Here is a 20640-nt window from a genome sequence, read left to right as displayed (position 1 = left end):
CTCGGTAACTGTCGGTATAACTGCTGTGCTAAACTGCTTATGTAAGCTTCACAATAGGAATCGGGCAGCTCTTTCAAAAACCCTCTAATAATCTGCGAAAAAAATATTATTGTCTTCGTCTGCGAAAAAAAAAAACGATAAATTGTTCCGATTTGGATAAAATGGTTGCTTTGAAAAAAGTCAGTTTTAACACAAAACTGATGGGCGAAAATGGTTGGTGGTTACGCATTATTATAATGCTAATAATCATACTATAACTTTGTTGCATTGTTCTTCAAGGCACACACGACGTTACGCAACGCTCATTTCTTTCTATGGTGTTGGCTTGAATGGTATATTATATTACCACGAGAAATAGGAAAGTAACGAACAAAATCAACGACATGACAAAGGCATCACTGCACGAAGCATCGATCGAAGTCATAATCTCTTCCTTTCTGCCTTGTCTGTGCCTTGCTTGCTGCTCGGCAGTGAAGATTATTGACCGATGAACCAGTCTAAAGGACGTTGCGTTACTGGCAGGAGGGCGAAAAACGTTTTGTACTATTCTGTTACCTACAGCTGCGATTTAATCAAAGAACATATTCAGATATCAGAATACTTCGTTTCGTAGGGCAAAGCCTTCCCGTTATGCAGTGCACGACTTCATTTTCAAATTTTATGTGGTGGTGGCTAAGGATTGTGTTGCAGTTGCTACCGATATTTTTAACCGGACGGAATGAAGCCTATGGCGAACTGTTCACTACAACAAGTAATGGTGAAAGCTTAAATAACTTGGAGTTAAAAACTTCTCCAATCGAAAAGTTTTTTACAGCGTCAGCTTTAGCCCATCCTGACAACTTCGAATTACAGGGTGAGTCTTTAGTCTTGTTAAGACCCCTTCACGGGTGTGGGAGTGAATTCTATACATGTTCTTGCATGCATTTTATGTTCTTACCAGCTACAAAAACAAGTAAAATTTGTAGTAAAAAAAGAATAAAAATTTAAAAAATAAAGTAATAAATAGAAGAGCTGGCAGTTCAAGAAGTTTGTTGGATAAAGTTCTATGTAAACTGAAGAACAAACAATTTTCTGAATCATAGTTCAATCATTGGAAAAGGCAATCTGGTCCTCAGAGAGAGCCACTTATTTGACTATCCACTCGTAGCTTTTTTTTATTAAAAAGGGGGTTCGCAACTACGAGAATCTTTCTTCAACCTCGTTTGAAAATCTTCAAACCCATTCGATCATTTATCACAATCTTAATAAACATTAAAGAATCATGCCTCACTGATCTTGCTAAATCTTATCTGAAAGCCCATAAATTCTTCAACTATAAAACGAAAAGAATGAAACTGGAAATAAGTTAAATCTTTGTCACCTTTTATTTTTCAAATAGGCAACGACTGTGAAATTCTAAAAGACATTAAACACAAGTAAGGTACTTAAAGCGTCGGCTAAAAAAGGCCTTAAGTTCACCATCGTGATTTTTTTAGTAGACTAGACTGTGGAATTGGGGTTGGGTGGATTGCAATATAGTTTAACATTATTTAAAGCTTCGAGGGAAATTAAAATGTTCATATTTCATTAGGTGCTCTGTCTTTAGCCCCTGCTAAACAATGAGTCATGCATTACAGCAGTAGTTCGGGTAAAAATTAATGGCTTCCCGCCGCTTCCCGGGTGGGTGATGGGCTTCGCTCACAAAATGTCGTCTTAACTGAAATAAGTCATGTATACCTTCCGTTATCTAAAAAAACTAAGGAAAATGGAATTTCTGATGTTTCCGTCTTTGTAACTTAAATTGAAGTAAATATTCAAACCAAAGAACTACAGTATATTAAAGAAGATACTGGCATTCAACTGAATACTACTATTTCCCGTATTTGTTGCTTTATTTATATTGGCTACATACATGTTTTTCAGGAAAATGGGTGTTCATTGTTTGTTTAGCATTTTAAAAGGGGAATTTTAACTTTTGTAGCAGCTCTAGCAGTGAATGGGAGGGAATAGAGACAATTGGATTAGCCTACATTATTTAGGAACACCGTCGAGATATCGGTGATATAGGGTGATACATCGTTCAAACTTTTCTGTATAATGTAGCGTAAAATCAAAAATTTTCTAGAATTTCTGCTAATTTTAATTACGCCATATTATTGCTTTATGGTCTTTGTCTAAATCTAAATCTCCAGTATTTACACCTGCAACAGCTCTTACTGATCGATTGATCCAATCATCTCGAAAATTTTGGTTCGTTTCTGTCACAACGTTTATTCCTCCCCCTTCCACCCTCTCTGTAATATACGTATATAGTATTATATATCTCGGTTAACGCTTGCTTACATCCTGCTAAGATACATGATGGCAAAAAGTACACAGAAAAAAAAACGTCATTTATAAAAAGCACTCACAAGGGATTATATTGGCAGTAGCCTATGTGATTTAAAAGTAAACTAATAGGTTAGCTTTTTTGGTTTTTTTTGCATTAAATTTTTCTTACGTTCTTTATGTATTAGAAAAATATGACTGGTACCAACCACTTTTGAAAAATTGCCGCCTTCATATTCCCGACGAGAAAAATCTTATTCTTTCATATTATGGACATCACAGTCCTTTACCGGTAAGTCCAAAACGCATAAAATACAATATGACCAATAGAGCAATAGGCCGATAAATGTAAATATTTCAACATATATTGATTTGAATTTCATTAACCATATCCAGCGAGGAGCAAGATAAAAAATCAATTGCCTACGTATAGTAGGCCTATTCCAGTCCTTGCATGTTAAATTTCCATGATTGTAATCTTTTTAACAGGCAAATGCCGTTATTCCCCACGGTACAACTCTCGTAGCCCGATGTCCCGTGCTTGGCAAAATGAAATTATTGGGCGCAGTCTCAATCCAATGCTACCATGGAAAATGGAGCGACAAGCTCCCCACATGTAAAAAAAATAAAATATTCTGCTTTAATGACTTATTTACATTTGTCTGCATAGGTCTTCCAACGACACCTTCCGATGGCCTTTCCGCATTTATTGGTAAACCGTTTCTCTTCGATTATAATTAAGAAGTGCACGTATATAGGATCGTCTTCTTTGATTCTGATTAATTGTCTAGCAAATTAAAAACTAAGTTAGACATTTACAACATCTTTAATCGTCTTCAGTTTGATTAGCAAATTTCAATTGGAATATTATAGATGATCATCCGCCAACGATAAAAACGAATGTTCCAACGGGATCTGCTGGGGAAAATGCCGCAGGAGAACTGTAAGAAAATTACATTTATTTGTTGTACAAATTGATTACCATCCTTGTTGTTATTGAAAGGGTTGTTCGTCCAGGAAGTGTCGTACATCTTGACTGTATATTCTACAGAAAATTGGGAAATCCTCAGTGGACTTGGAAAAAATCCAATAATTTTAACAGGAGCCATCCGTTCGGTTTGATTTCTCTAAATTGTCTTGACAATTCATATACCATTAGTTTCTAACCGAACGTCCTACTTACCTTAATTTCTTCTGACCTATCGTTCTATTCTGTCATAGTAAAATAAGTCGTTCATCATCAAAACGTTGTTTAGGTTGGGCAATATCTCGTGAAGAAAGGCTGTGGCGTAAGTATGATTTTCAGCAAAATTTACACACAACATTTTTTTATTAATAAATCAATTGTGAACAGGGTTCCGGATTTCAATATTCTCCATTCAAGCGCGCGATGAAGGCGAATACACGTGTACTACTCCTCGTGGGCATAACAATAGTATACGTATAGTTGTTCAAAGTAAGCAATTTATTGTAATTTTATGCTGGTTAATTTTTTTTGCTTCCTTGTAAATTGCAAACAGCAATTTTTGCAGAAAATATTTCCGCGATTGAGGGAACCGCCAGGGAAGAATGTCGTTTGAAAACTGTCCCCAAAACTGAGTTGCAATCAAATTTTATTATTGTCATAGCTACTTTCTTTTACGCAGTGGACGTAACCCGTTATTGTTTCAGTACGAAAAGCAGCCCCGTAATATCATTCAACTAAAAGGCCAGTTGTTACGAGTCGAACGAAACTGCATGTCATTCCTATTTTTCAAAAATTCTTGAGTAGTAAAACGATTCATTATGCCGTAATTATAAGTATAGACTGCTTATCGCGGCAGTGTAGCCTATGTATGATATTTGCGGATATTTGGTTCCATATAAATCTTGCAGTTAGGCCAAGAACAATTTTGCTTTAAACAAATCTAACGGAAATGGCAGTAGGCTACCTCTTCTTTCACATTTTGACTTATTTAGCATCCCATTTTGATAAATTATAGCATCACATTTTGACAAAAAATTTCTTTCTTTAGATTTACGCAATATACTAACCTATAATCTAAATGTTCTTGGTTTATCTTTGTATTTTATTTTAGCAATCCAATGCCCCACACCTCCTGTGGTTGAATCGCCGCTACATGCCGTAATCGAAGGAAATTATGCTGGACAAAGAATGGTTTTTTTTTGTTTAGAAGGATACCAATTGATAGGGTCAAATTTCAGCGAATGCTTAACTTCTGGTACAAAAATTTATGAACAGTGATTTAAAAACCATTATCACTATTATTATTTTTATTAAATAGGGTTATGGTCGGAGAACAGACTGCCTGTTTGCGAATTAATTCAGTGTCCCTACGATATGGATGGTGCTGATCCCCGATTGGAGTTTGACTTCCTTAACGGAGTGGGGTATAAGGCGATGGTAAACATTTTGTGCTTTTCTACTATAAGTATTACTTAACCTTGTATGATAGGTTAAGTTTTCTTGCCCACCCGGTTACCAACTTATTGGACTGAACAATGCGACTTGCCAGCAAAATATGGATTGGTATCCAGCTCCTCCTTCATGCCAAGGTATTTTCGCACGTCAATTAAACTGAAGCCGTATTAAAAAAAAAAAAAAAAAAATGAAAAATTAATAATTTTTGAAGTTGTTGAATGCCCTGAGCTACTGCCCCCGTTAAATGGCCGGTATTTTGATTTCATAGCAAACACGTCTCAATACCCAAACTAACACATATTTTTGTTTAGAATTAAAGACAGTGGCAGTAGCCATTTCGTCGGAGATGTTGTGAAATTTGCTTGCAATCGTAATTTCCAACTATTGGGACAATATGAAATCACCTGTATGGAAAATGGAATTTGGTCTCACTCAGCTCCTCTGTGTAAGTTTTCGTACAATTAACTGACTATACCAGTAAGGATAAAGGAAGAAAATACCATTATTCAAAGAAAGACTGCTCGATTTAGGTCAAATGCTTTGCAGCCATCCTGGGATACCTTCCTATGGTTATATAACCCCCGAGAATTCGACGTACGAAATCGGCGCCACGGTCCAATTTTCTTGTCAACCTGGTAGGAAGTTACAGGGAAGAAAATGGCTGACCTGTCAAAAGGATGGTTCATGGTCTTCTGCTGTAGGGGTGTGTGTCAATGGTATCTAAGCACGTGGTCTATACTGAAAGAAAGAACTTGTTTCACTCGTACTTTTCTAATTGAAAACATTACAGGACTATACCGTTATTCATTTTCTAAAAATTTGTGTTGTTTTCAAAGAGTAATAGATATTTTCTGCTTCTAGCGATGCGTAACCAAATGAGTCCATGATTCCAGCATATCGGTTTGTCGGATTATATTGGTTTGGGACGGATACAGATGCCAGAGTGAAAAAGTATAATAATATGTGTGTCACTTTGTTTTCAAACCTCTGTTTGCGCGTGTTGCTATCGGTTTCCACTAGATTTGCACACGCTTGACACGGATCAGTGTTGTTCAGCGTTCTTTCTATTGCATGACGTATTTTTCTCGCACTAATAAAATGAAAAACGGACCTCACGCAGAATTTTTGTACTACACAAAACTGCCTTCACCACTGGGTGTTGCGCTGACAGCACTATTTTGTCACTGTTCACAATGAGCTGTAAACCTACGGGCGTAGGCTGTACTGCAACACCTGATTCAGCACTTTGTCTAAACGTTGACAAACTACTGCAACGTCCGAATGCAATTATAATGTAGCATAACAAAACTCACTATAACTTAACGAAACATTGCTACGGCAGTTTGCGTAGTGGGCGTAGTTTGTTATTATTATTATTATTGTTTCTTGTTAGTTGCACAACAGATGGCACCTGCTGCATCAACTATGACGTAAATGCCTCAATCACTCAATGACTAAAAAGGGTGGCAGGGGTTGCTTATTTGCTCTACATTTGCAGTGAGGACAAACTATGGAACTGCCTTCAGTTTTTTATTTTTCCCCATGTAGGCTATGGTCAGCTCCAACGCTATACAAATAAGCAACCTTACCATAGTTCCCGGGATAATTCTTTTGTTTTTGTTGATATTTTTGAAGTAAAATAAATTTGATTTTCCATACGAACCTTTGTTAAACTACTAAAAGTTTAAAGAGAAAGCATAAGATAAATAAAAGCAAAAAATTTAAAGAAATTTTATTGTTGTCTAATAGCTGTGTTTTATACTTCCATAGTTTATGTTAGCGAATCAGGTATACCGCAGTCTTTTAATGATACCCGTGATTAATAGTCATTTAGAATTTTACAAATAACCAAGCCTCCCTATACGTTCTACTGCACACCTTTCTTCGGGACTGAATTCGAGAATACTTTGAATGGCTCGCAGATGCTCAGATCCATTTTCGTTGTCTGTTAATAAATAAAATATTGCAGAACGCAAAAACTTAAGAATTATAGAAGGATCTGGAGACGGATGGTTGGCATTGTTTATCCTGGATTTGTCGTCCACATTCGCGCAACTTCGGGAACTAGAGCTTTCTAGATCCACCTGCAAGCAAAGATTGATATAAGAAATTCGGTAAAAAATTATAATAAGCAAACGGCTCGCTTAATTGCTAATTGGCAAAACTTAAATCAGTTTATCTAAGTTAAGGGGGAGTATAGTATGTACCGGTGGGGTGCGGTACTGATTAGAAAAAAAAACAAACAGATAAGGACTTTCGGCAGGTTTCTTAGTCGACTAAATCTTGTAAACTAACCTAGCTGTCTTTAAAGGGATAGAAAGTAGGGAAAAAAGCAAGCACAAAATCAGTTTACAGGGAATAACCTGGTGGTAGCAGACACTGGCAGTTCGTTAAACCACCCTCCGGGTTTGCTTGTGAAGGCAGAGCCAGAGAGTAATAGCTTCGTTTCCCGATATCCAAGCCCTTGAAGAATTAAAAATAACCTGCCGAAAGTCACTTGTCAGTCCTCACTTGAGATTACTCCAGGATCAATGAAAACCTATTTTTAGTTATTGGCAATTACCTGTTGCTGCTCTAACGTCGATGCTACGGCTTGTAAATTCTGGGTCCCGGTTCGAGCTTCGTCAGCTGCAACGCATAAACGTTCCAGTTTCGATTGAAGATCCAAGATGATTTGATTTTTACATGCCAACTCTCCAGAAAGGTTTTCAATTTGAGATAATTCCTTTTCTCGCGTTTCATATTCCTAAACAATGTTCAATAAGTTAGTGAATTGTTGGTATCTGCAGCTGATTTTTCCAGCTCTTAAAATACCATCGTTTCGCGTTCTTCCATATCCATCTGAAGCTGCGCAAGTTTATGCTCAAGTGATTCGATTTTCTGACGCAATCGAAGCTGTTCCTTCGAGCTTCGCTCTAGCTCTTGTCGACTTAAATCATGGCTGGTTAACAGATTTGCGTAACGCGTATTCGAATCACTGAGTTGGGTTAAAGCTAACTCAAGCCGATCTGTAAATCGATTTCTCACTTGCTGTATCTAAAATGACTGAAGTTTTAAAGATTTTTTGGTGGCAATGAAAACGCTACATCATAATTACCTCGTTGGCATGCCGTCTTAGCAAATCCTCAATTTTTTCTCCATGAAAGTTAGCAATCCGGCTTTTCTCCATGCTCCAACTACCAGAGGCTAGCGAATCAACATCTTTTTCTACTAAAGAATCCTTTAACTGGTTTGCTTGGTACGACAGATCATCGAAATGACCTGAATCGGCTAGAGAGGGCGTCGCCAAGGGTAAAGTATTTTCAGGTTCCTTTTCCCCTCTGACTGTGTTTTTTCCACACTGAGCATGTTCCAGGCGTAAAAGTACAAGCTCGCGTGTCAGGCGTTGTATCTCAAAATCTTTGTAATTGCTGTCTGTCTTTGATTCCTTCAATAATGACCTAAAAAAACGGTATATGTTGAAGAATAGGCTGCCAGGAAAAACGACCAATTCGTTGCCTGGGTTACTTGAGTTGTCGAATGGTTCTGTTAGCCCTTTGGGTAGGTGTTAAATATTCACCCGGGAAGCCATTACTTGGTGGAGTAGAGCAGTGCAACGTAAATCTTGGAGAATTTGTTTTCTGAATTTCGAAGGCAGATTCGACAGCTTTCCGGTATGCCCTACTAGACACTGCACACGACGCAACACTGGAAACGCTGCTCAAAGAGCGGAGATCGTCTAGAGCTTCTGTCAACTCCTCTTCCGTTGCCTCATTACTTGTGGCGGATTTATATTCCTTACCATGGAAGGATACAGATCGTTGCAACCGAGGAATGCGGCTACAAAATTTCCCCGTCAGTGACGTATTACCTTCTGCCATCTTCGTTACGTCTGACGTCTTTTGGCTTCAATTATCAATAGAAAAAAACAGAAAATATCATTCGCCCATCATAGTTTAATTTTACGGGCCTAGTCTATCACATCCCACAGGAAGAAAAACAAATGCCGTTAAACATTTAAGCAACTACAGAGCATAAACAAAAAGAACGGATAATTCACTTTGCAGTGGTGGGTGCTCGTTTGGCATAGGAGTACGTCGGGAATTGTGCGGAATACCACAACTACAAGTTACAACCAAAACCCACACTGCCCTCTCGTCTGCATTTTTCTTAACTATTTTTGCCAACTGCGAGATGCTGCTAATAAATGCTAGAAATTGATACGTATATGCGATTATTTGAATAGACTATCCAGCAAAATGAGGTTTTGACTAATTAAACTGGGCTTCATAATACATATTTTTGTTGTTAAAAAATACTGTCAAGAAGAAAAGCTAATGCGAAGCAATCTTGTTACCCATTCCCATAACTCAGAATACGTGTATGAAGCCACGCAAGCATTAAACCGTATGCAATACTACGTCAACAATAAAAACTGGATCAAATTAAGAACTGATCTGGTGGAAACTATATATAAAACCCTATGCTGTTTGCATTTAATTAAGCTAACATTGAGTTAGAAATCCCGAATAATGCACATTTACGATTAGATAGAACTAACTAATGCCTTATTTTGGAATCAATGATTTAAAAAACCAAGCAACAACTCACCGTTACTATTACGCGCTGCAATATAGCTAAGACTTCTGTCGATTTCTTCACTTGTTTTTCCCCGTTTGTATGGTCAACTGCGGAACCAAAGCTGCAGGCAATTCCTTCGGCTGCAATGCCAGCGGACAGACTGCCGCAAGCTAATCGACCGTCTGTCTCCAAATCGAACTCCCAAATACCAAAAGAGTATCAAAAACAGAAATAGGCATGACACGAAGGAGGAATGACACGTAACTCGGGTATGGTCAATAATCAGTGTTTAGCTGCTGTCCTACTTCAGTTTATTACACGCTACTGGTTTTACGTATTTCGTCTTGCCATTTCGGTTTGGAGTAAGATAGAGCAATTGAGTTATGATTAAAATTTGCTGAACACTTATCATGAAACATGATTGTCAGTATACATCCATGTCCTGCTCTGAATTCTCAATCTGCTGTCGCAATCTGCTTGTCCTCTGTGTTTTACGCCATATAGTGTTTCAATTGCTAAGAAAATATGTGCAACAAAAGATAACCTTGCACCGCCAATTTTTAGCTCATATTTTTATTTGTATTTGGAGCGCTAGTTTTGTCCCAGAGATGTTCTACGGCTAGACTGGTGAAAAGATGAAGGAAAAGAATGAAACTATGTCAAAGCCTTTTATTTCCTTGTTGTGTAGGTCCGTAGGTGTGCTAGAGCAATTCATTCAAATAGAAGTAGTCTACGCACACAGATTACCTATTCCACTAAAAGACGATGAATTGTGATAAATAAAAAGAGCTGCGCGAAGTGACATGCAATGCCCCAGTTAAAAACGGGTATGGTGGTATCATTTATCTGCTTTATGACTGCGCATGTTTTCCATTTTTCAAAATATTTATATTTCCCATTCTCTTTATTTCCACCAACGTTTGAGTGATTATCGGTGGGGTGGTGATATCAGCTTGTGATACCATATAAGCTGCAGCATACCGCCATTTTGTCTAAATTAGGGCTTCTAATTAACTTAAGGTCTTCCGCAGAAAGCCTACCAATTGCTGGGTTTGTCTGAAGTTGGATAGTCGACGGATGTTTAGGGTGACCCGGGTATACATTACTGTATATCCATGTGCTTGTGTGTATGAGGTTACATTTTTCAGAATCGACAGAAAAAACTGAATACTTCCCGTTTACATTTTTCCACCATGGGCTTATGCAAATATATAAGTTGTAAAGAACAGATAGTAAGAATCTATGCGTATTTATTCAAAACAACATATAGTTTAACCAATCATGGAACAGTGGTAGATGGAAACGTTGAAGCCTCCCATCACTCCGACTGTTCGGAACTACCGCAAGGGAGTTTACGCACATCAATAAATTCTTTAGATAACTAGAATAAACCAAAAATCACTGAATGGGGCACATTCGAATGAGCGAATGACGACATTTTAGGTTTCAATGAGAACGGCTACATGGTTTAGGAGATAAATGAACCGACTGGTTACACGGATCCCAATAAGTTTCTCAATTTTAACTCTGGCCCGCTTAATTATATAAGGCCTGTTTCATAGATTAATATCGTTTCTATCATAATGTGACTGTTATAATAGATACCTCAGGAGTTCCGAGTAGAAAAGCAAATTTTTTTCGACCGATCGCTTCGTAAAAAAGACGTTGAGATGGAGGGCGATGAATAATCAAGTTCCGGTTAAGGATAAATTTTGGAAGAGTATAGTAGTGGAGACGCTTAATTGAAGGTAAAACACCAATGCAAACGCGGAATGTCCTTTAAATCTTAAGGTGAAACGTTCACATTTTGTTTGCCTTTACCGTTCTTCGATTAAGGGATGTGCATATGCCACTTAACTATCATCATGAATAAACATATTTCTACATAATTATGAAAAGCAAGATACAAGAAAAAAGGTAGACAACCGCCATAGCAAGACTAAATTGAAGGAAACCCAGCTAACTACATTGGACCTTCTATCACACTGACTTTCATCGTCCAATAGTAGATGCTTCGAATAAATAAGATCAAGGCAATGAGAAATGCACCTGGAATAATTTCAAAAAAGGATGTCAATCAGATCTATATATATAATTTTTTTTAAACTTACCCACGTATACCACGTACATTCCTCCTTTGGAAACCGCTATATGATAAGTACCCCACTTTTCAAGAAAAATAAGTATGATTACATAATCTGATACATAATTTTAAGTTACTAACCGTTACTCCAACACCAACGGCGATAAAAACCATGCTTAAAACCAAGAAAATAGTTGCCCTCTTCCTGGCAAAATCCGGCCCAACAGATGATCTGTAATTTTTAGGAAAGCTTGAAATAAATATACATATAAAAGCCACAAATGCATAAGAACATCCTATGTATAAAATGTTATTGTTGAACGTACTAATAAAGATAGCGTGAATGCTACTATTTTCATTCACATAAACCTGATTGTTTAACTTGGTTAACCAAATAAATAAAAGGAATATGTAGAGCAACCAGCAGTTTGAAAACCATATTTTACCAAAAAGCAACCTTAAGCCCATTAGTTGGCAATATTACTTACACTCTTCTGCAATGAGGGCATCTGGCTAAAGCATTTGTCAGGGTGTTGAACTGAAACAGAATAATAGGTGTAGAAGTAAATAAAATGTTAAATGGCAAATTTTTTAAATTGTACAACCAGAAAAGTGTCATGACAATGAGCACATGTGACACGACACATTCCAGGAACAGATGGAACTGAAGGGTTAGTAGGGTTTGTTGTCAGATTGATGATCCTCTTGCAACTAGGTCTAGGGCAAGCAATTCGTTGAGATGTAGCTTTGCATATCAAGAGGCAGTTGCAAGGACACCTCACATATTTCTTCCCAGGTGGGGCATTTTTATTGGCTGATGGTATAACATAAATAATTCATTGTATGTTTAGGTACAACAATCAATATTTAATAAAATGTTTTAAAGCAAACTTACTGTTGCTTCATGACATTCAGCACACTTAACAACATGCTGGTCTTTTTTGCCAGAGATGTCAATGAGAGCTTGGCACACTCTACAAGTAACCATAGGGTTTCCATTTAACTGTGCTGCTCCTGTTGTCCATGAGCTTGTGTCATTTGTGGATCCATAAGGTGGGGAAACTTCATCAACTTCTGGTAAATAAAAGCACTGCTAGATGATGTGTGAACAATCATATATATATATATATATGTAAAGGACACTAAGAGGCCGCAAGGTGTATACTGGCATCATTGTGACTCATAGACAAGATAACATTTTCAGAGACGAAATCATTGCCTTAGCCCTTGGCTTCCTCGAAGATTTTAATTAAAAAACTTACCTTGGGCAATATTAGCAGCCAGATCTCCACCATAATCATGACTAACAAGAGGTTTCCGCTCATCAGACGGCATTTGTAATTTGGTACTTTAAACAAACTTCGGTAAGACAACTAAGAAAAGTGACCATAAAGAAACACCCCCGTGTAACTAGACTACAGTTCTCAACATTACCCTGTTCTCAGATCTTCGCCAATACAAAAGCATGCCAGAATTTGCCGCCAGGAGGCATTTTATTCTATGATGTCTGTCTGGTAGCGCTCGGCCCCGATCAGCTTCAGCCCGTTGCACCACATGACCCAACCCGAATAAAGCTGATCGGGCCATATCGGTGCGGTGTCGGTATGTGTGCTGGTGTAGGCCTACACCGCTTTCGTATATTATGATAGTTAATCACATGTTCACTCTCAATTCATTTGTTAAATAGTAAAGGGGACCGCCTAAATTTGTTGTTATGTAGGAGATTTTTTTCTGATGAAATATTTGGACTAAATTATCGGTCTAACATAAATAAATTGTAGGAATCGTTGTGTACAATAGACCAGTTTCGGATGCTGCGTTGCCAAATTTTATAAAAATCCAGAGGGGTTTCGATTGCAGGGGGAGATAGGAAAAAAGGGGGTTTTTGATTTATTTACCCTAGTAATGCTTTTCCAATTCAGGAAATGTTCTAGAATACTACACTTTAAGACATTCTGCGTCTTCTCCAGTTATTTTAATTAATTAATCATCCCTATTTTATCTATGAAAATTAATTCAAGTTAAAGGCTAGGGATGCTGTTTAGTATTTTTCGATTGTCCACATCTGGGAAAAGGTATGGACAATCGATGTTTACTTTTACAAATTTTTCTAAGTAGATATCCTTCTCTATCTGCACAAGTCCATTAGCGTGGTCGGACAGTTTAAATAGATTTATTGTTTGAGGTATTAGATTGCTAACATTTGAATCACCCATGTTTACATATTTTCTTGACACTAGAAACGCAAAAAAATACTAAACAGCACCCCCTAACCAACTATGCAAGTGGACTGCAAAGTGATGCGAAAACTCTCTATTTAGATAAGTTCATATTGATAAATTGTGAGTGTCCCTACTCAATCCCTAATACAATGTGGAAAAACGGATTAGATTGTTGCCCAGTTGTTCCCAAAATTCCCCCCCCCAGACATATTCATCTACTACTATACACTTAAAACTAAATTAAACGTTTACTTTTCTACTGGAAAGAGCACAATTAACTACCGATCACAATTCTGTCGTAGCAGATAAAATCTACCAACGACTGCTGCGTTGCCGCGATGGATACAAATGTGAAAAAGATGTCGAACAGCCCTATACACGGTACAAGAACGGGGCGATTGGAGTTTCTGATTGGGTTTTTTGGGTCATTTTAGATCGATCTTGATCGGTCTAAAAAACGGTGCACGGTGCACCGAAAAACCTTCCAAATAACGCCCAAATAACGTGGGGCGGAGCGCTACTGTACGGTATACACATATCCTGCAACCACGATCATGGACTACTATAACTTAAGGACGGGATTCTTTCCCGATCTCGCCGTGTTAAAGCTTGTCGGGTGGGCTCTTTTCACGAAAAAAAAAAATGTATATTATTAAATGCAACTTTTAAAGGTGATTCTAACTAAATATTTTTTTTCTTTAGAAAACTTATAATTTAAGGAAATATTTCGATTTTAATTGTAGAAGGAGGGGAAAAAGGGCGGTCCGCCGGTGCCATCTATCAACCAAAAATTGCAAGTTCTTGCTGATTGACAACTGAATTCGAAATTGTCGGGGTGTCATCTACCAATAAAATCGCATGATCTTGATGATTGACAACTGAACTTGAAATTGTAGAAAGAAAACAAGAAAACAAGCAATGAGTTAGAATTTTTGGCTCCCCGATGGCACCTGCGGCCTAGCGGGCCTACCCAATTTCCCTATTTTCTGATAGAAAATAATTAATATCTCGTTAAGGGTTAATTTTCAACATAGGGACATTTGGTAAGTCAATAATTATTTATAAAATTAAATTAAATAAAAAAAAATAAAAAATTACATGGCTTACATAGGAATTGTCGAAGAATCCAGTCCTTAAGTTATAGTAGTTCATGCCACGATGTATCAGGAGAGGTGGCCAAACGCGAGAGAAAGAAACTCTGCATTCTTCTGTTTCTAGTTCATATGGTTCCCGCTATGTTCTGTAGTGGTCTGTGGCCCTCAGTTTTGGCGCTCAGTTTAAGCGGTATAAGCCGGTAAGGCTAGTTATGAAATGGGTTAATTAATAATAAGCTAGTTGATTCTTTATTCATTTATTTTTCTTTATTTTTTTTTTCGTTAAAAAAATGAGGAAAAAAAAATACAGTAACAAATCATATTATTGATCCCAATTCTGGGAAATGGATCAACTAATGTTTTTACTGATAAAAGCTATTTGAATTTCGTGTACTGGGACAAGGGGAATACCCGATACACGTTAAACCGCACTGACCTACCTACCTGAAAAATGACCAATCGGTTAAAACTCGTGTAGGTACTTATCAAGCGGTTCCCTTCAGTAAAAAAATACCCAATGTAAACGACAAGGCCTTGCTCAAACTCGAAAAAGTGTGAGCAAGTGAAGGGAAATAAATAAAAAGAGTAAAATACAATGTAATACACGAAACGGGTGCAAACAGGGTACAAAATAATTTAATCGGGTTGTAGAACCGGTTACACCCCGTCGGTGTCAATTGACAATTAACATAAATTTAAATGGAAGCATACCGTTAAGCCCATCAAAAAGTGAAAAAAATTATAAGGGTAAAAGGCATTGTATTGCAAGAATTAAAAAAACCCAAAAACAAAAAACAATTAACATAAGTAAACAAAACAAATAAAGGCCCCGACCGTTCGGCAGCGGCATTGCTGGTAGATATGGGAGGGACCATGTTGCACCAACGACGGTAACGCTTAGCTTGTGGTAAAGAGGCCTGAACTCTACCAGTACTTTCTGTCGAACTTTGCCTGGTAAAGTTCAGCTACCTGAACGAGATGGAGTTGCACCACACCGGTTTTACTCAACGTCACGCAACCAACCACGGCAGCATCGCTAGCTTCTCCAACCACCAACGTGACGCCTGTTCTAATTTCGGCCCCCCTTCCACCTGGGACATCAACGTTCGCTGCACCCGGGCTCTCTTGGAGGAAGTCCATACAACGGAATTTCTTTGGGCTGGCGGCCTGCTCAACCTCAAGCTCAAGCGTCAGCACAACCACCGCTTCAACCTCTAGCATCCAGCGCAAGTGGGTGGACTACGTACGCGCCACCAAATCGCACGAGCCTTGGGTCGGCCAATCTAGGTCCGTTATACGGTCCGGATTTGTTCACACACGCTCTGGTTGTAAATTCACTTCCGCCTGGCTCCAGTTCGTCTTACGAGCCGGTCGTGACTGCCGCCATCTCTAGTTCATCATTGTTCACTCCGTCAATCAAAATTGGACAGCAACAAGCTTTGATATCCTTTCTAGGCAACATTATGACACCGCCTTTGGTGCCGAGCTCTACATACTCAACGGGCTTTCCATGTCCATCCGCTTCTCCGCCAACAGTCCACAACCCGCCTGCTGTTTACACCCCGAATGATTGGATCCATACTCTTGACACCTCACACGCCATGACGAGTCCTTCCGGTATTAAACCACCTCATATGAAGTCGCTAAGAATCGGTCGAGATCCTTGCAATTGACCTATGTTCATACAGATGTTCAAGATTTTCGTAGACGATGCTGTAAGTTCCGTCGTGGAATGCATCGCTCATCTCTATCACGCGCTTACACCAGACATCAGAAAGGACTACGGAGGAGCACTAGTGAACCTTGGACTTTACCAACAGGCCCTCAAAGAACTCCAGAGGAGATACATCAACCCACAGATCGTCTCCGAAACTTGTACCTCACCTTTTATAAACTCCGGCCACTTAGAGACAACGATTTTAGCACCCTTCGAGCTTTCTCCACCGATTTCCAATCCGTTGTAGCGACTCTACAACAAGAAGGTTACGGAATAGAGCTATACAGCCACACTACCCCATATAGCACGTTTCTGCCGTCCGAATCATGGCCGAACATCCGTTAGATATCCATGTACTCAATGGGTATCCCCAAGGATGTCCGTCGGCTAGTCACGTTGGAAGTGCAATGGATGTGCAAAAATTACATTCTACGGACCTCATTCCAACAGCCAAGAAGATTTTAAATTGTTTCATTTAAAGATCTGCCTCGAGCCAATTGGGGCGCTTTTTTGCCAATCGGGTTTCTTATTTCGGGCCACGGAGGCATGGCTCAGGGTGGAAAATTCTTCTCCCCGAATTCAATTGCCGTTTAATCGAGGTAATTAATCGGGGAAGCTACCTCGATTGCAATCAATCCATTGACTGTTTTACCCGATCGATCCGACAACAGCCCCAATAATAGTTCGTTCTACCCACCTTCCTCAATTTTTACCCTGAAACGGTAAGAACGGCCATTTTTTAATGGCAATGAACAAAGTCGGTTACAATGGGATGACGAATGCAACAGACTAGTAGACACACTCGAAAAGCATTTAGAAGGTGGGGAAAAATCTCTTCTACCGTCCAACATAAAAGGGAGAAGTGGAGCAAAGTGAAAGCCACACAGAAGAATAACATTATAGGTTATAACAGCAAAATAAATATACGGCCTTTGCCTCTTTACTCAGTCCCCAAGACCAACCGATACTCTGTTGCCAGATTTGATGCTTGGCAAAGGCATCAAAAGTTCTCCCGTCAGCGTAGCTATCAAAGTAAATGGTAGCACTATTAACACCCAGAAGGAAAAACCAGAGATATTCCTGCACAAATTCAGCAGGACCCACCCATCGGGTATCCCAATCAATATACAGTTCGAGGCAACGATCGAAAACCACTCCTCATAAACCCCTAACATCCAAAACGACATCATAAATATTGTAGACCTACGTTGTATTCAAGGGAAATAAGAGTAAGACTGCGAGCGATACAAGATTACATGGCGACTATATATGAGGGAAACTCTGACGTCATACGTCCGGTTGTACTCAATACCAGCAGGATCACATAACGTGGTCATTGACCACGTGACATCCCCCTCTCTAGCTGCATTCGTCCTCGAATTCATTTTCCCAAACAAACCAAAACAAAGAAAAAATACATAATTAAATTGACGTATTAAGTCCTACTAGGTTTTAGTTGATAAATACCCCCTCCCGAAAGAAAAACGGGAACACCACTAAATGATACAGGGGACATAAAAAGGTTACAGACAAAAGGATGCGTCCTTGTTAGGCCTGGTGCTCGATGGACGATTCCATATCACGCAGTGTTGCCAAACAAATTTGCTCATGAGCCGTCATACGGTTGTCTATTTCGGTAAGGCAATGCATGGTACTCCACTGCCGGGCACGTCGCTTCTTAGCTTCTTCTTCTATGAATTCCTCCACCGTCCGTGGCGTTCCCGAAGATCAACTATGTTAGAGTCTCCTCTTCTCCCATGGCACCACTGGATGCTGAACACAGCCACACTGGCCATGAAAAACGCCGATCCCACACCCCATAGCTCGAATAGGTATGTGTGATATCCAGACGCTCGTTTTTTCCGCTCCCAGTCGTCTTCTTCCAAAGCACGGTTCGTTTTAACGAAACTAGCAGCGCTCACGAGACTGCTGCCGATGCGTCTAAAGGACGCTTCTAATGAAGCCTGCAGGGATAAGTTTGCCCTGCTTCCTTGCTCCTGGGCGTCTGTAGCTACAGCCCAGTTTAACCCTTTCAGTCTTGGCAAAAAGTCGTTCCCCTTCCTAGTGGATGATAACGAGTGTCGCCTACTGCCCTGCAAAATCCACTCATCAGTTTGAATGGAACAACCGTGCGGGATTTCGCTAATGCCGACAACGGCAGCTCTGCTCTCGAAGAATCCCTCGAATCTGTCTGTTGCGGACATTCCATTACCAGAGAGCGTGGATTATTCATTGGTACTTCCCATTTCCGGTGGCCAAGGTAAATGGCTTCTGGGCCTCTCCATTCTACTACAACATGATAGCACTCCGTGTTCTTTTTGTCAGTGTCTGCAGGAACAGCGCCATCACACAGGTTTTCTTAAAATTTTTCTGGTAGATGGCTTTACTGGGCGGACATACCGAACTTGCCCGTCCCTGACATGAGCGTACCCCGGCCTCCGTAATCTCAATAAATGTTTGCCGATCCCACCCTGCCGCCAGAAATGCGGGTATGGATCCGTATTGAACGCCTGCAGCAGCCGGTTACCTGCAGCACTAAACACGGGCAACACAAAAGTTCGATACAACTCAAATGTCTTGCTAATCTCAATTATTGGCAGATGAATGAATAACCGAAGCCATTTTGGTGTGGCCGCTACGACGACCCGGGCTTCCTGGTATGCCCTTCATAAGTCACCATTCTGCAAAGCGGGTGTCGGTGCCCACGCCATCGCCAGAGAAGCTCGAATTTCCTTAAGAACCGACCGCAGTTGACTAGGTGGGAATAGTTCCGGGGGTAAGTTACCGGTTGCCAACCGTGCAAGATCAATGCCGATGTCCTCAAATTTCTTGCTGGCCCAGTCTAGTACTCTTTGAGCAGCTCCGAAGACTACCTCTGTTGCGCTACGTGCAATGGGAACGTGACAACAGAGATGAGGGATGGAGGGTGAATAAATGACGATGAAAAAATGACTAAGAGAAAACGGAACGGCTTTATTCTTGATTGAAAAAAGAGGGGGGGGGGCAAATTTGAGAGAGAGAGACAGAGCTGGGTACTGTCTACTTCGTTACTTGATTACTACTGGGGGGGGGGTGCCAGGGCTTTCTTAAAACGTAAATATAAATAGAAGGCCTTTGCCATCTAAATCCTACCCGTGAGGGCAGCACCGTAGGTGACAGCTGGCTCACCTGTTCACAGGTACAAACAAACAAAACAAAAAACCGAAAAGAAACAAAGGAAAAACGTGAACAAAAAAACTATAACAAGGTTGACAAGTTAACAAGGGATTATCCCTTTGTAGGCCCGTCTTGGACCACACAGGATCTGGTGATGTTCAGTTAAATCAATCATGGAGCAATGACGTGGGTGGGGACAATCCAGAAGTTTTTAATGTCCAGCCACTGCAACGGGAAGGAAGCATCCAAAACAACGATGTTGCGAGAAGAGAAGTTCCACCCGATCCTGATTTGTTAACAGCATGAAATCGCTGCAATCAGCTATTCGCCGACCACACGTCGACATCCCTGGTTTTCTCACATGGATTTTGAGGCAGCAAAGGATGTTGGAAGTATGCCTGGGAACAACATATTTCGGCTTTTCCGGCGGGTCCTTGGGACACGCACGCCTTTCCCGAATAAGGAACCCAATGAAACCACTAGTTAGAGTGTCCCTTTCCGCGTGATAATGGACATGTACAGTATCCTGCACAAAAAGGTGAACACCGATTTATTTTGAAAAAGCCATCTGTGGGTAGAAAATATTAATAGTTTACCTTTTAAAAGAGAGGTAGGGCGGTTTTGGCACAAAATCATCATAAAGGGGTTGGGTAATGTCAGTACAGAAACTTTTTTTTTGCCCTAGGTATTAAATGTCTGGAAAAAAGTGTAGACTGCATCATCGGTAGACTCCCCTACCCCCGGGCTAAGTAGAACAATTTTTGCAGTACAAAATAGTCTTTCTATTACTCGTTATTGTCATTATCGGGTCGGGTAATCAGGTAGCATATGGAAACACAAAATTATTCTTATCAGTATGCTTAACAAGTTCTGGTTGAGAGACGTTCCTCGATACTCGGCGGCTCCGTCGAATACAACTCGAACTTTGGTCGTAGAGCTGGATGGGCTTACAACCCCGTGGTGCGGTAAATACCACGTTCTACTTGAATCCTTCCGCAACTCTTCGGTCGCAAGGAGTCTGGCGTGATCCAGACAACTGCATCATACTTCTGGGCGAAGTCTCCATCTCGTTGATATCG

At 39.8% G+C, this 20640-nt stretch overlaps 3 protein-coding genes and 1 long non-coding RNA gene across 6 annotated transcripts; 1 reads left to right on the top strand and 3 right to left on the bottom strand.

Annotated features, from left to right (window-relative positions):
- The first annotated feature begins 133 nt into the window (after window positions 1-133).
- LOC116915388 (locomotion-related protein Hikaru genki) lies at window positions 134-5839 on the top strand. 2 transcript variants are annotated; one of them, XM_032920503.2, is made up of 14 exons: window positions 304-853; window positions 2496-2599; window positions 2797-2923; window positions 2978-3019; window positions 3181-3250; window positions 3311-3423; window positions 3564-3596; window positions 3662-3763; window positions 4386-4529; window positions 4593-4711; window positions 4764-4863; window positions 4941-4980; window positions 5041-5174; window positions 5260-5839. In XM_032920503.2, exons 1-14 carry the CDS (start codon window positions 631-633, stop codon window positions 5451-5453), a joined length of 1545 nt encoding a protein of 514 aa, XP_032776394.2. In that variant the 5' UTR covers window positions 304-630; the 3' UTR covers window positions 5454-5839. The 2 variants fall into 2 exon arrangements, with proteins under 2 accessions (XP_032776395.2, XP_032776394.2); XM_032920504.2 differs by lacking the exons at window positions 5041-5174; window positions 5260-5839 and adding an exon at window positions 134-213 and having other exon boundaries at window positions 280-853; window positions 4941-5023.
- On the bottom strand, window positions 2651-3431 carry LOC116915575. Its single transcript, XR_004390142.2, has 2 exons — window positions 3290-3431; window positions 2651-3222 (listed from the first exon to the last, which is right to left on the bottom strand). It is a non-coding gene; the product is annotated as an uncharacterized LOC116915575 (long non-coding RNA).
- Window positions 5840-6446: 607 nt separating the features above from the next.
- On the bottom strand, window positions 6447-9551 carry LOC123470279. Of its 2 annotated transcripts, XM_045170404.1 has the most exons (7): window positions 9320-9551; window positions 8237-8614; window positions 7827-8169; window positions 7544-7765; window positions 7293-7475; window positions 7093-7212; window positions 6672-6813 (listed from the first exon to the last, which is right to left on the bottom strand). In XM_045170404.1, the coding sequence occupies exons 2-6, from the start codon at window positions 8587-8589 to the stop codon at window positions 7120-7122; spliced, it is 1194 nt and encodes a 397-aa protein (XP_045026339.1). In that variant the 5' UTR covers window positions 8590-8614; window positions 9320-9551; the 3' UTR covers window positions 6672-6813; window positions 7093-7119. The 2 variants fall into 2 exon arrangements, with proteins under 2 accessions (XP_045026338.1, XP_045026339.1); XM_045170403.1 differs by lacking the exon at window positions 7093-7212 and having other exon boundaries at window positions 6447-6813; window positions 9320-9550.
- Window positions 9552-10522: 971 nt separating this feature from the next.
- On the bottom strand, window positions 10523-12795 carry LOC123469750 (type 2 phosphatidylinositol 4,5-bisphosphate 4-phosphatase-like). Its single transcript, XM_045169030.1, has 7 exons — window positions 12635-12795; window positions 12264-12446; window positions 11978-12186; window positions 11861-11910; window positions 11514-11604; window positions 11401-11455; window positions 10523-11338 (listed from the first exon to the last, which is right to left on the bottom strand). The coding sequence occupies exons 1-7, from the start codon at window positions 12705-12707 to the stop codon at window positions 11253-11255; spliced, it is 747 nt and encodes a 248-aa protein (XP_045024965.1). The 5' UTR covers window positions 12708-12795; the 3' UTR covers window positions 10523-11252.
- Window positions 12796-20640: the final 7845 nt, after the last annotated feature.

This window comes from Daphnia magna, linkage group LG2 (assembly GCF_020631705.1).
Source record: "Daphnia magna isolate NIES linkage group LG2, ASM2063170v1.1, whole genome shotgun sequence".
NCBI lineage: Eukaryota > Metazoa > Arthropoda > Branchiopoda > Diplostraca > Daphniidae > Daphnia > Daphnia magna.
Note: the sequence above shows the minus strand (reverse complement) of the source record. Positions and strands in the feature narration are given on the sequence as shown.